The sequence below is a fragment of the Vanacampus margaritifer genome, chromosome 3 (assembly GCF_051991255.1).
Source record: "Vanacampus margaritifer isolate UIUO_Vmar chromosome 3, RoL_Vmar_1.0, whole genome shotgun sequence".
NCBI lineage: Eukaryota > Metazoa > Chordata > Actinopteri > Syngnathiformes > Syngnathidae > Vanacampus > Vanacampus margaritifer.
Window position 1 is genome coordinate 19,802,868 of NC_135434.1, and position 15,643 is coordinate 19,818,510.

At 40.2% G+C, this 15,643-nt stretch overlaps 1 protein-coding gene and 1 non-coding gene across 2 annotated transcripts; both read right to left on the reverse strand.

Annotated features, from left to right (window-relative positions):
• Positions 1 to 67: 67 nt before the first annotated feature.
• lgi3 (leucine-rich repeat LGI family, member 3) lies at positions 68 to 7,608 on the reverse strand. Its single transcript, XM_077562081.1, has 9 exons — positions 7,195 to 7,608; positions 6,722 to 6,793; positions 5,058 to 5,129; positions 3,275 to 3,346; positions 3,094 to 3,165; positions 2,816 to 2,985; positions 2,574 to 2,738; positions 2,386 to 2,476; positions 68 to 1,404 (listed from the first exon to the last, which is right to left on the reverse strand). Exons 1-9 carry the CDS (start codon positions 7,395 to 7,397, stop codon positions 675 to 677), a joined length of 1,647 nt encoding a protein of 548 aa, XP_077418207.1. The 5' UTR covers positions 7,398 to 7,608; the 3' UTR covers positions 68 to 674.
• Positions 7,609 to 14,997: 7,389 nt separating this feature from the next.
• On the reverse strand, positions 14,998 to 15,070 carry trnam-cau (transfer RNA methionine (anticodon CAU)). Its single transcript has one exon. It is a non-coding gene; the product is annotated as a tRNA-Met (tRNA).
• Between the last annotated feature and the right edge of the window lie 573 nt (positions 15,071 to 15,643).

Consider the following 15,643-nt stretch of genomic DNA (forward strand, 5'->3'; position numbering starts at 1 on the left):
TAATCCATTTGAATAAAATGTTTGTTACTGCAGAAAAATAAAATGAAGACAATCGTAAGGATATCAATTGCCATTAAAATATATATTTTTTAATGTGAAGTGCTGCACTGATGACTTTAGGTTTTTAAATTTTTACATGCATAACATTCTTTCTTCTTTTTTTAAACAGATTTCAAACAAAACATCGTTTTCCAGTGACTGATTCAATAAATGCTCATACATTTCAACAATAGCAATATATACAGAAGCAGTGACTTGATATTTCAGTCAACATGGCACTGAGGCTTAATTATACCATTAATGTAGGATTTCCTAGGACTTAACTTTTTGAAGTTAGTCATTTAAAAAAAAACATGTAAAATAACAAAACTTCCATACCAGTACATCTCAATCAATTACAATAGTACAAAAGTTCCTTTATTTCAGTTGTTGAAATCACAAGGTGAAACTCATTATCCAGATTCATTTCATTCAAGTTTCCATTAGCTGTAAACTATAATAATGAAAGTAATACAAACTGAGCATTTTAATATTTCACTGTATAGTGGATTTATATACAGTTATACATCTTTTTTTTTCTTTTCGAATTGAATTAACAAAATAAATTGAGTCATCCGCAACAAAATTATTGGAGATGCACCTTTTGTTGGCACGTCATATTGTCTCTCACATTTCTACTTCACACTGAGATCGACCAGCAAGTGCTGATAGGCCAGGGAATTGCCCTTGAAGCTGGCAGCCAGCACGATGTCCTTGTTGTCGACCGACACCAAGCTGAAGGCCCTTGGGGCCCTCATGTTGATTTCTTGGAACGGCTGAAAGCGCTGAGTGAGATCATCCCACAAGTACACTCTTGAAAAGGAGAAATCACTCCCAAGGATAAGATACTGCCGAAGTCCCACCGTGAAGGGATACACTACCATCGAGCCGCGAGATGGAAGAGTCTGGATCTCGATAAAACGCTGACCTTCCCAGCGGAGGATCTTTGAGTCTCCAATGAAGCGTGTGAGGCAAAGGTAAAGCGCCTTTCTAACCCAGAAGTGTTTGACCATCTGCACGTCAGCTTGCTCTGTGATTTGGGAGAAGAAATCAAATTGCTTCTGGCCACGGTTCCACTGGTAAACCACTGGCGGCTGAGTGGCGCTGGAGAGGATGAGGTGAGACTTTCCTCCGACATCGAGGAACTCCACATGGGTGTCGCGGTGCCAAGGATGGAGGGACTGATAGGAGTAAAAACCATTGCTGTTCCATCGGTAAATGCTGGTTGAACCGGCCTTAGAACTGTCTGCTACTACAAAATACCATTCTCCATCCAGCTGGAACGTCTCCACAAAGTTGGGCTTCTTCACCCGAGTTGTGTCAATGTCTTGTATCTTCACAAAGCGAAGAGGGTCCTCTTCCCACCTGCAATTTCATGAAAATCCTTATTGTGGTATGGCATCACAGTTAGCAAGCAAACTGTACAAGGAAACGGCATCTGTATTATAGGGTCTTGATTTGAGCTCTTGTTTTATATTCATATTCTGATGCCAACCAAATATCGTCAATCTATAGCAAAACTAAAGGAATTGGTGCCAAGTTTCCAAAACCTATGGAGGCTAATGCATACACATGATGTCACATGTTTTTATTTCTTTTCAACGAACTGTATATGAACTTGATAGGCTCCTGCACCCCCGCGACCCTAGTGAGGAATAAGCGGTTAAGAAAATGGATGGATGGATGAATATGAACTGCAAGCCAAAACAAGTGTACATATTTCTCTTTTTTAAAATGGAAGACAACCCGAGAATTTTTGGGGGGGACAATGATATGTTCTATGCAGCTCCAGTGGTCTAAATATGGTATTCTGGTTAATATTGCTTTAGTTAAGCAGCAAAGTCCAGCAGGTTTTATCCATCTCAGGGGACGGCCATTTTGCCACTTGCTGTCGAATGAAGATGACATCACAGTTGCTCAGGTCTCAGCGAACAACCAATCACAGCTCAGCAGGTTATTTATTTATTTATACAATAGTATGTTCTATGCAGCCCCACTAATCTAAACGGATAAATTTTGCGTTGTTAGAACATGAATCAGGACGCAAAATCCAGCCGTTTTTATCCATCTCAAGGGATGGCCATTTTGCCATTTGCTGTTGACTGAAAATGACATCACTGTTGCTAATGGCTCACGTATCGACCAATCATGGCTCACCTGATTTCTGTAGCTGAGATAGGTTGTTGCAAGTGGAAACATGGCCGCACCCTGAGATGGATCAAAACAGGTTTGCTGCTTAACTCATATTCCACAAACACAGTATTAATCAAATTAATGTGATTGCCCTCTAAAATAATGATTACTAATTATTTGACGGGTGAGCTCATAAAACCGAGAGTCTCTTACTTATAGATGTGAGAGCCACCAAAGAGTTGAGCCACAACCATGTAAAGTGTGTTGTTTATCACCACTGGCTTGCAGTACAGTGCTGAACGAGCTGCAAAGACATACAATGTAAAGGCAGGATTTTTAAATGACACAATAAAAACAGGAGGTCACAGGAAGGATGTTACATATTTGTCACCATAACTTACACGTAATATTATGAAATGTCCTAAAGGTCATCTCTACATGATCCCACACATAGAGAGTGCAGAAACCTGATTCAGGTTGAGAGAAGGCAACAAACTGATCTCCGTTGAATTCATAAGACTCCACAGAGACGGAGTGGAAAGGAAACGTTTCATAAACAGCAAAATCTGAAGAACAGAAGAATCGCAAATCACAAATTTGCCATGAGATTTCTCTTAATATCCAAGATTGAAGAAGTTGAAACCTGCACTGATGCAGTTGAAGTCTCTCGGGGCAAGGTCATGGATTCGGCGTCCCTGGAATTCAAAGGGGCTTGCACAGTATATGGGAGGAACGGAAGTATTGGTATTTTCTATCCAGTCAACCAGCCACTTGATCTTACAGTCACAGCAGAAGGAGTTTCCTCGCAAGTCCCTGAAACAAGCGATGCAACACGGAAACCATTTTTTGTCTTAAAGTCCGTTTAGTGGCTGAATGACAGCATCATTGTCAACTCAGACAAGCTTACAAACAGACACTTACAAATCCGTGAGGATGTCCAGATGTTTAAAGAGATCTCTGGGCAGGTGTTGCAGCTTGTTGTTAGAGAGGGATCTGAAAAAGTTCCGTTGATGATTCAGTTATGCACCGCTCACCTTAAATCGAGACTACAAATATTAGACCAGAGTGCAAAATGGCATGCCAGGAGTGATGACATACTCACAAATGAGTCAGAGATTTTAGTCCTCTGAAGGTATACTTTGAGAGAGTTTGGACATCATTATTCTCGATGAACCTGGGATTAAAATACAAGTTATTGATTTGGAGCACTAGATTATGTTTTATTAACTCATTCGCTGCCATTGACGGCAATAGACGTCAAAAATTCATTTGAACTATTTCTATTTAACCTTTTTTTCCATTTTTGTTAACAAGAGTATGAAAACCTATAATTTTTTTTGTACATTTAGAAAAGATGTAAAATTTGTGATTAATTGTGAGTTAACTAGTGAAGTCATGCGATTAATTACGATTACAAATTGTAATCGCCTTATGCCCCTAATTTTTTTAATAATCTTTTCTTTAAAAAAAATTAAAATACAAATTAATAAACTTTTTTATTTCTTCAAGAAAAGATTATTAAAAAATTAGGGTCGTAATTAATCGCATGACTTCACTAGTTAACATTTTTTTATATCTATTTTAATACAATAAAAAAAAATCTAGGTTTTTAAAACTCATGTTAACAAAAGTAGGAAAACAATGTTAGATTAAAAAAAATAGTTAAAATGATTTTTTTTACGTCTATAGCCGTCAATGGAAGTGAATGAGTTAATGCAGGCCAAATGAACAAAAAGCAACTTTTAGAAGCTAGTAAAAGAGATTTACAAATACGTTATTATTATTATTAGTAGTAGTATTATTATATATATTATATGACTTTAAGTTGGCCACAAATTAAGATGTAGAAAATGCAGACTAATAGGAATTAATTTTCAAGATTCAAATACTTCTTATATGTGCACTTTCTGGCAAAGTACACAAATGACAGCATGTAATACAGCATTGAATCTCCTTTGTTTTGCATTTTGATACATACAGAGAATATGCTGTGCAATCGTTCATAGGAGAACAAGGTTAACATTTACAGCAAGTCGCATAGATAACGACATTCATCACAAATGCAAGTGACCCACTGGCTTTTGTCTGCAGTCAGAGGCAATAATCAGTACACATCAAGTCAACCTCTAAGTGCTTTCCGAAGGCAAATAATTCAAATGGCACATTCATCACTTTACATTGTGGTCTTATTATTGGCTGCTTATTATTTATTGCTCACTTGAATTAAGTCAGCTTATAAATGAACAGAACATGACAAGCAGAAAAATTGTGCAAGGCCAGAAATGTCTCAAATCAAAGTAGGATTATGTGTTTTGCCAAATGTTTATAATACGTCTTCAAATCCATATATAATAATTCAAATGGAATGCACCAGTAACCCATGTCGTGAATAATCAGTCTCTAATGCATCGTAACCTGATGTTATTTACATTTACCACCTAAATGCATCAACTTGTCCAAAGATGGCAACTACCTGTTATCCATCCAACCATCCATCCATTCATTTTCTTGACCGCTTTTCCTCACAAGGGTTGCGGGGGTGCTGGAGCCTATCCCAGCTGGCTTCAGGCAGTAGGCGGCACCCTGAACTGGTTGCCAGCCAATCGCAGGGCACACAGAGACGAACAACCATACTCACAATCACACCTATGGACAATTTTGGAGAGTTCAATTAACCTGCCATGCATGTCTTTGGAATGTGGGAGAAAAGCAGAGTACCCGGAGAAAACCCACGCAAGCAGAGGGAGAACATGCAAATTCCACCAAGGAAGGCCGAAGCCTGGAGTTGATATCACGTCCGCTGCACTGAGAGGCGGACGTGCTAACCAGTCAGCCACCGCTGCCCGCAACTGCCTGTATGTTAAAGTAATTGAATTTGTACTCACAGGTACTGCAGGTGAGATAGGCCAGCAAAAGCATCATCCGAAATGGTGGAGAACGTGTTGGAGTTCAAGAGTCTGCAGATACAATCAAAGTTGCAAAGGAGATGCTTTAGTAAAACAAAAAAATACATGCAATAAACTACAGTATATTCAGATTCAAGAATTTTTTTTTTTAAATAAATGGAATATTTTAAAAAGCATTTTCAATATGATTTCCAACATTTGAGATGCGCAGGTTAATACACTTTACAAGATTCATGTGAACTCCACTTTGCTGTTCATTGCAAATGTGTCCTGTATATTGTGCAATGCAGTACTATGTAGTTCAGTGCACAGTAGAGTTGCACACTATAATAGTGTACTACTGGCATTACATTTTCAATACATCACAATACATTTAATGTCATGTCTGAATATAAAAATGAGAGGTTGCAGACTCGCACACAAAAATAAGAGAGGCACTCATGATTGCATGTGACAGACAAATGGGCTTTTGTCAGGCCACAACTGAGGCACTCAGTCATCAGGGATGACACTGATACAGAAGCACGACTCGTATTCCTGCTCTGTCACCACTGTTTTCAAATGCCATTCATTTCAAGTGGCTGGCGTGCTTTCATTGTCAAAGCACATTAAAAGATAGATGTATGTTCCTATATGGCTGGTTCTCAGGAAGTATGATCCAGCCAGATGCTTGAAAGTCCGTATTTTTTCCCACTTTACAATTAATCACCAGATTTCGCTGCTTGTGATATTTGTGAACGTTCTGCAGAGAGAACATAAACAGCCTTACTGAGATTTGTGGTGTCAATTGGTGAAAAATAGCTGTTGTGAACTTTTCCTCTTAAAGTGACATGCCATCACACCCACGTAATTAAGGGTCCTTTATATTCTTAAAACCTGTTACTCACTTTCAAAAATAGTTATTCACCAATAAAACCCCAGAATGTCAATGCAACACAACACCATTTAATCAAGTCCCACGCTGTCCATAATTTGACAATACATCTGCATAAAAAATTACGTTACACGCTCTGTGTCCACGCGTTACCTCTGACAATTTACTACGGTAATGTAATGCATACTTCCACCAGAAAAAAACTTCACTAAGTTGAACCACAAGTTCACAGTGAAATATGATGTTACATTAAAAAAAATTAACAAGCAAAAAAAAATACAGTAATAATAATTTTAAGTAAGCTGCATGTCGAGCGTGGTGTCTAGTTTTATTGGTAACGCAACATACAATGAAATCAAAGGATATATTTTCCCTCTGGTGGTTACATGCACTATTCCTTCAGTGTTTTCTTACATGTGAGTAAGCAAGATTTGAGCGACACACAGTTCTGTTGAGGCATTTTGTACTTTACGAAGAGAACAGCTAATAAGTTGTGGCGTTAACGTGATCCTCGAAAGCAACATGGCGGCCATTGTTCACCGTTCAGAGGTAATTTTCTATATTTAATTGGTCATTTGTACCAGTTTTTCAACTGAATATCTTTGTATGAAGGTAGTGAAGGTCAATTTCTGGCTTTGAACCAAAAGTTCATTTTTGGGCCCTCATGTCACAATACCTGGACCATACTTTCTGAGACCCTTAAAAAGAGAGAAAGTAAATCGGTTACACATGTTTGAAATGAAGTACACTGTTGTTGTGATACACTTACAGGAACTGGAGTAGGTGAAGGTGCGAGAAGGCTCCCTCTGGGATGGCGGTAAATGCTGCGTTCACCATCGTCCTGTGCAGACGAGCAAGGATGTCCGTTAACCAGGAGGGAGATTTTACAGGCAGGGCCGGAATTCACAAGCGTGACGTCATGAGCTTTAAATGAGTTTTCGTTCCCAACTGTTGACCTATTTCATTACATTGAGTGATCCTTAGAGGACAGGCAGAGCCAGCGGATCTGTTGCCAAGCGCAACAAGCGGTTCATTCTGTGTTCCATGTTTGGCATATATGAGAATGTTAATACACAAACAAAAACATTGCATAATAAAATGGCATGCTTTCTGTTTTTTCAGCTGATGAAAACACACAGTGCATGCATTTTACTTGTCAGGACATTAAGCAGGATGACATCATCATCAATGATGTCAGCTATGACTTCACACAAGTGCAGGAAGAAAACAGTTTCAACTCACAGAGAAATGATCCCAGGTGGGAAGCTCTTTGGTATTGCCTTTGTATCCACACAAAAGGCACTATCTTTGGTACAGGAACAGGTCGCAGGACAGCGGGGAATCTTGATGGCCTTTTTGGTGTTTGTGTCTCCAGGCAGGCAGAGAGACAGACACAGAAGCAGCAAGTAGATCACACTCAGGCATCTCGGTCCAAGTTCCGTCATACTTGAGCAGGAGGAGAAGGTGAAGCCGCGTGAGCAGAGAGCAGGTGCCGTGTTGGGAGACAACGAGCGCACTGCCTAACAGCCGAGCACTGATGTCGAGTGCTGAGTTGAGAGAGAGGGGACGGGCTCAGGAGGGGGGCCGAGGGGGCTTCCTGTGTCTCCTGGGTGCCCTGCCGTTTCCCTGGTTTCATGTTCAATGCTGCGAGAGAAACTGTGCAGCAAGAACGACGAGAAATGATGCTTTCTTGCACCAGGCGGTACCACTGAATTATTTACTATCACTCAGAGAGTACAAAAAAAGGCTGAAGATACATGAGGCACAAATTCAGTCTTTTACTTTTTTCATACTCTACATAGACAAACAAGCATCCATACTCACATTCACAACTAAGGATAATTTAGAGTCTTTAATTGACGTAAGGAACATGTTTTTTGGAATGGGGGGGAGGGGGAGTTGTGTACCTGGAGTTAACCACACAAGCACAGGGAGAACATGCAAACTCCACGCAACAAAGCCGGAGCGGCTACATTTGAACCCAACGACCTCTGAACTGTGAGGCGGTAGCGCTAACCAGTCTGTCAATGTGCTGTAAACCTAATTACTTAAGAATATAGCCTACAGTAGATACATAAATAAAAACCTCTTAACACCCCTGCTTACATGTCAGGTTGTTGTGACCTATATAACATATGCATCATTTGAAGAAAAAAAACCCGAAAAAAAAAACTTTAGAGTGGGGAAGTAAAAATAAACAATTGAGATACGGTACAGGTGGTTGCACAAGTGTGCACACCCTCTCATGACATTTTTTCAAGTTACATAGAGCAGCACAAGCCATCATGTGCAGTGAGCTTCTGGAGCATCAGAGAGATCTCATTGTTCAAAGGTATCAGTCAGGAGAAGGGTACAAAATGTATTTTTGCAAAAATACATTTTAAATCTCCAAAATTTATGTGGGGAAATATGTTATAGTCTAATTTGAACTTTATTGCTGTAATTCCAAAATACTGCCCTGTCCTCAACAAAAGTGCACCATACAATGACGCAAAGGGGTGGCAGCAAGCTTTGAGGCTGATTGTGTTGCAGGTGGGCAGCAAATCAAAATGTGAATGAAGATAGCGTTTTCATATCATTAATCTCCGTCAGCCACTCCCAATTGACACCAAGATAGAAGTTAAGATGGACCATTATTAGTTGAGTGAGTTTGCCATACCGCCAAAAGCATATTGCAAGCCAAAGGTTGAGCTGCACTATATTGGTTTACAGCAGGGGTGTCCAAACTTTTTCCTTTGAGGGCCGCATACAGAATAATAGAAAGATGTCAGGGCTACTTTGACATTATCTGACTTTGTTAAACAAACTAAAACTAATAAGTCAATTAATTATGTACTATAGTTTATCTAGTTTTTAGTTGTTTTTAAACATGACAGTTTAGAATTTTTCTTGATTTTGGGGTGGCTCACACTCCTGTATCCCACAAGAATAGATCCGGCCCAGCCCTCAGCAAATCTCCACATTCAGAATCAAAGGAAGATTAATTTAAAATTTAAAGCATTTAAAGTGTTTATACTTGAGGATCTTAGTTAATCATTAATGTGATATGTTCACAAACTAAACCTTGACACAGACAGCGGAACATGGAAGAAATTATTTTTGCTTCTGGAACTGAAATATCTGACTTAATTAAATTACAAAGAAAAGTATTTCTATTTTAGATCTAAATAGTTTCTTTGTATATGTAGAAAAGCAGACTGTGTCAAAAGTTTTTTTTTTGTATATGCTGAAGGCCGCTTGAAAATGGATGGTGGGCCGCAAATGGCCCCGGGCCGTAGTTTGGACATATCCGGTTTGCCGCGTAGCTAGTGATGAGTAACATTAGTGAGTAACATTTCCTGATGCTTAGCCAATATTGTATGTTCTATGTGGGAACTAAAGACTCAGTACTGTTTTGGAAAAAAATGATCTGAATACAAATTCTGTACAGTACATGTAATTTTTTAGATGTCTAGATGTCCGCGTCTCACCCAAAATGAGTCAGCGACCACCTTTCGGGTCCTGACCCACCAGTTGATAAACATTGGTGTAGACAACAAGCTAGGGCTCGTTTAAACATAATTGTCCACAGTCCACATATTTCCAGTCCTAAAATGAGTCTGATTCACTTAAACTGAATTCATCAACTCTATATTGCCAAAAGGGTGTTGATATGATGACTATTAGTGGTTGTTTGCATCATCCATGTGATTGACAGGTAATCAGCCCAGGGGTACACTGCCTCTCACCCTAACTCGAGACTCAATCTTCAAATGATGCAAAGGGCATTAGCAGTTCAGAAAACATGGACTGCTGCTGCTGCACTTTGGAAGAAAAACAAACACCACAAGAGGGCGCTAATGGCCATCAATTGAAGCAGCATGAGCCATGCAGCGTTCATGGCTGGTGCCAGGCATTACCAACTTCTCCTTACAAGGACTCTGTTGTCACAATCACAAGCAAGGAGTCCTCACGAGATCAGTTAGGCAGTCAACAATTAAAAACTTAACACAGTGTCCTCTGTGTCCAAAGCACAATTGCATTATCCAGTTATTTGATGTCCATCTTCAATAAAATCCTTCTTTAAAAATTCGCCATAGCCATGTGCTTTCTTGTCTGCAAGATGCAGCACTTCTTTTTGGTGATTAGAATATTATCTTTCAAAGATGCAAAAAGTTGAGCGCAGAAAGTCTTCGGTGGCTTAAGTGTTTTAAGGTTTGTTTTTGTTTTGCTGTAGTTTGATGCTAATCAGAGGGCTTGTTGCAAAGTAGGCCTATTTGAGCAATTATCCCTCAAGCCTGATATACCACTCAGTAATGTATAGTACTGAGAAAGACTGAGAAAGAATTAAAATGTCAGTGGGCTACAAAATTATGGGTGGCGTCTTAGCTATTTCCCGGAAAGCAGCTGTTGCTATGGTTTATTTTCTTTTGTGATTTTTTTCGGTTTTGTCCTGCTTTTAACAAATAGTGCAAGTGGTTGCAAGTTATGCTCAGTGTTGAATATTAAGCCCTTCCAACTCTGCTTGAAAGAGCAGCTGGCAGGCCCAACTTGCCCTCTATGAGAGGGCAGAGCAATCAAAAAGACTTGCTAAATAACCACACACAAACCTCATTCATTCAACTGTTGTAAGAAAACACTTCAGTCAAGCTGAAACTGACACCCGTTTTGCAGTTAATATATAATTATTTTAACAGTTCATCGAAGATCATGACATTCTTTGTCAGAGGTGCTGGAGAAGAAGGTTATTTGTGAAAGCAGATATCAGTGTGGTTTTCATCTTGGTTACGGAACATTGGGTCAGCTCGACAACCTCGGCAGGTGTACTATAGCCTCCCAAATACAGGGTTTGCGCTCCCTATACGCTTGGCAGCAATAAGTTGAATTGGTTTCTAGTGAGGGTCGGACTCTGTCAAGACTGCGCTTTGTCATCGATTCTGTTCGTGGACAGAATTTTGAGGTATTGAACCAGGCGGTTTAGTCGTGTTGCATCTACTTTTTGCAGATGATGTGGTTCTGTTGGCACCATCAAGCCGTGATCTTCAACTTTGGATGGAGCTGTTTGCAGTTGAGTGTGAAGCAGTTGTGATGAGAATCAAAAGCTCCAAATTTGAGACCATGGTTGTGAGTAGTTAAAGGGCGGCGTGCTCTCTCAACGTCAGGGATGAGATCCTGCCCCAAGTGGACGATTTCAAGAACGTTAGGGTCTGACTTTTGTTCTAGGAGTGAGGGAAGGATGAAGATGGAGATTGACAGGTGGATCGGTGAGGCGCTTGCATTGATGCAGACCGTATCGTTCTGTCGTGGTGAAGAAGTAGCTGAGCCAAAAGGCAAAGCTCTCAATTTACCGGTCAGTCGACGTTCCCACGTTGAACAAGACAAGGATACAAAAGCTGAAATAAGTTTCCTCCACGAGTTTCCCCGAGCTCTCCTTTAGAGATATAGTGAGTCAGAAGAGGGTCCAGATGAAGTGGCACAGGCATTTGATTTGGATGCCTCCTGCAGGCGTCCCCGGTGATCTATTCAGGGCATGTCCCAGGAGACCATGGGGATGACCTATTTGACCACATCAAGACCAAATAGACTCAGTTTTAGAGTAATATTTGCACTCGGAAGAGAGTAAAATAAAGAATTGGAGAAAAAAAAGTCATTCAAGGGATGAGGGACGAGCTCATCTCCTTCAGCGTGGGAGACTGCCACTCTACCACCTGAGCTATACCTCTCCTACTGTTTGCTTATTTTCAACAGCACATTGTTTGGTCTCGGCGTTACGAAGATTCCAGCTGGCACGAGCGATATACTAACACACAGCAGAAGCTGCGTGGCTCAGGGAGTAGATTGGCTGTCTTCCAAGATGAAGGTTATAAGTTTGTTCCTCAACCCTTGAGTTGCTTTTATGTTTTTCAATTCTTTATTTTACTCTCTTCCAAGTGTAAACATTACTCTAAAACTGAGTCTATTTGGTTCCACTCTAAATGTCAAATGCACTCTACAGAATTCACTGTGTAAGGGGATGGGTAAGCCGACTCAGAATTAGCTCTGCACATGCACAGTTGTGATGTGTTGATCATATTTGAGTTTAATTTAATCCCACTTGAAACAAAGCCTTAAGTGGACATGTGTTGTGATAATATTAAAGTGTGTGGGATGTTTTGGGACACATTTTAATATGTTGTATTAAATAATATAATAAAAACACCTAAATCAACACTGAAGAATAGCACCTCAGTGCTGGTCTTGACCAGTCTTTGCAGAAAATCCAGAGTCCGGCCAGTCCGAGATCAAGACAAGACTAAGACTTTTGGAAGTCCAGACCAAGACAAGACCTTCAAAATGTGATCTTGAGTGCTATACTACTACAAGTTACCGCTCATTCCAAGAGCTCAACATTAGTGATTGCACTTCAGCGAGCAGGATTTGGCAGTACTAGTCAGGTATTGGTAGTCAGTCATTTGTTAAAAGATCTTATGCCCGGCTCTCATCACATCTGCCACCACACTACTGTTATTTTTAGTCTTTTAGACTTTTAAGACTCCAAACACAGCATAGAAAGAATTGTTCTTAATTATAAAGGATCATGTTAGAATGGAAATTTCCACCTTAGTGCCAGTTCTGTTTTAAACCCACATCCCATTCTGATTATGGGCCAAGGAGCCTGAAAAGGACTCTCTGTCTCTTTCCACTCCCGTTTCATTCATGGTTTGGCCTCTTGGCCGCACAGGAAACAGGAACAGCAAAACAAGAAGAAAGACTAAATCTGTTTCACCTAAGTTCTTTTCCAGGGAAAATCCCAGCTGCTCCAGGCAATGCATTTCAGACAGGAGCCACAAAGGTGATAAGACCTCAGACATGTACACACACAGACGCACACTTTTATAGTGTCGATTGTTTTGGAGACTCGACTGCAGCATGTCTGGCAACAACAAGAGTGTAGTGCATAGTGAAGAACAGACATGCACAAGGGCATAAATAACTGGGTGATTTAGAAACATTAACTCATTAACTTCATGAGGCCACCAACTGCTAGATGGTTGGAATGCAGTTGGCCGACCCTGAAAGTGAGCCCATAGCAAACGTCCTTTGAAGCGCAAATGATACATTCACACATGACCATGAAATTCAATTAGTTAAGTGTTTGTCCAGAAAAGTTTAAATTTAATGGCCCATTAGAGCATTGCGAGTATGCAAATACAATTCACATTGGAGGGTATAAGCATTATTCAACCTGTTGCGGACGACCAGGTGGTGTACAACATTTAATTTAGCTGTGGGCCTTTTTAGCAAAGTGACCATCTCAGATTTCTTGCTAGTTCAAGGTAACTTAGCCACTGGATGTTATGTCTGCCAGTTTCATGACAGGCTTAGTTTGATTAATGAGAGTACAAAGACATTTTTCTTTTGGATGGGTGATGATTAGAGTCTTGTGCACATTTGCTCATCAGGTCATCAGCCACACAAGGCCTTCACGGTTGGAAAGAGCTGAAATGAGCGAGACATGCAGGATAGCCAAGGTGATGGCACTATCATTAGTGACTTTATAATCAGTCCTCATTCATCTGTTCTATTGACTAATTTTCAGTATACATTTTAAGATTCCAGGTAAGGATAACCTCCCCAAATAAAAGGGCATGTTTCTTTTAACTGTGGAGATGTATTCCACCTTTCCCTTGCCTCCACCCCTCAAGCAAAGCTGCCATAAAAGACAGGTGATATACCTCTTACACAGGGATGTGTCGAAGGAATGCATGTGCAGGTATCCTGCTGCCTGTAGGGACTGTGGAGAAAGGCCCAACACTCCCATTGATCCTGTGTGACAAAGGCCCTGACAGGCCCATATTATATGTCGGAGCCTGGAGGAGGTGTCTGGATCTCAGACTTGTGCTGAAGAAAGTCGATCTGGTGAGAAAGAGGCGGAGCCATACCTGGAGGCATAGTTGTTGTTGTTTTTTTGTAAGGATGTCAACACACACCTTGCAAGAAGAGAATCCACTACAAACTGACTAACCTCTTTTCACTGACAAAGAAGCAAACCCATCTCATTTTAACCTACCACACCTGTGTCACTAAATACTATGAAAATGCTTTTCAAAAACAACACCAGATTTGTTTGGCTATGAGACAAAGTCCTAGCAGCTTTCAGCTTCTTCACTAGACCCAGGCTAATAACACCGCATGTACACTAATAAGGACATGACCACCTCAAATGCTCAATAATCTATAAATAAAAAATGTTCAATAAATTATACTGTACAGTACATCTCTGTCTTCCAACTACCAACACACACTAGAATCAGATTAAAATTATTTAGTTGGAGAAATGTATTTGGGGCTTACAAAATACAATAGCACATATACCCCAATAAACAAAATTACAATTTCAACTTCAATCTCACAGCACCCTACAAAAATGTCCCACAAGCACCCTCTCCAGGAACTCCAAAAAAGGTGGGTACTCGTAGCTGCTACACTTACAGGACAATACAGACAATCTAGTCTTCAATTAACCTAACAAGCATGTTTTTTGTAATGTGGGAGGAAACCGGAGTACCTAGAGAAAACCCATGCAAACATGGAAGAGTACTGTACATACAAACTGTCAATATGTCCAGATTCAAACCCTTGCCTCAGAACTGTGATGCTGATGTGCCAAGCACTCATCCACGAAAGGGCACGAAATGTGACTGCTCATCCAGATCACTTCAACGCGGATTCTGTTATCTTGTTTACGCCATGAAATATATTTTTTAAATGTACTTTTGCACAGACAAAGCTCTTTCGGTAGAGCACAAGACTCTTAGGGCTCATCAATCTCTCAATTGTAACGTTCCTAGCTACTCAGTCCTCAAAACATTGAAAGCGACCTGGAAGTTGTTTTAACACCGACATATTAAGGAGCGTCTCAAACTCGCATGGAGGTGCGATGATCGAGCATCGAGGAGCTTCCACCGACTAGCTTAAATAGAGGGATGTCTGATGTATACTTTGTATACTGTTCTATTTGGAGCAGTACTTGATACCACCACTTTACACCAATTTTAATTGAAGATGATTGGGAAAACAAAATCATGTCCTGTATGAGGCTGGAACTCATGACCTTCAGATTATGAGACTGACGCGCTACCAACTGCGCTAACAAGGCCATATGCTAATTAGAAGCAAAGCCTGAAAAGTGGATTGGTTTAATGGGCTGTTGTCAAAGAAGTTGACTTTTTCTAACTTCAACTAGGACAAAAGAAGACATTTCCCTTGAACACTTGCCATTGTAAGGCAGTTATTCACATGCATACTCTGGTCATAAGGGTTTTAAAGTAGGAGGTGGGGAAGTAAATTTAACACGTAACTGAATCGGCTGTAAAAGGATTTGTGCATACTCTCTTTACATTAATTTTAACTAAAGATGTTTGGGAAAACACAACCATGCCCTTTATGATACTTAAATTTATGAAATTCAGATTATGAGACTGACACAACTGCGCTAACAAGGCCACATGCAAACTGGAAGCAAAGACTGAAAGGTGGAAGGGTCCAATGGACTCAAACCTGTACATGAAAATAGAATGGTTGAACAAATGTTGACAAACTGTCCAAGAAGTTGACTTTTTTGGACTGCAACTATGATGAAAGAAGACATTCCCCTTGAACACTTGCCCTGAATGAGGCTTGAACTCATGACCATCAGATTATGAGGTAAGAGTTGGGGAAGTAAAGTCAT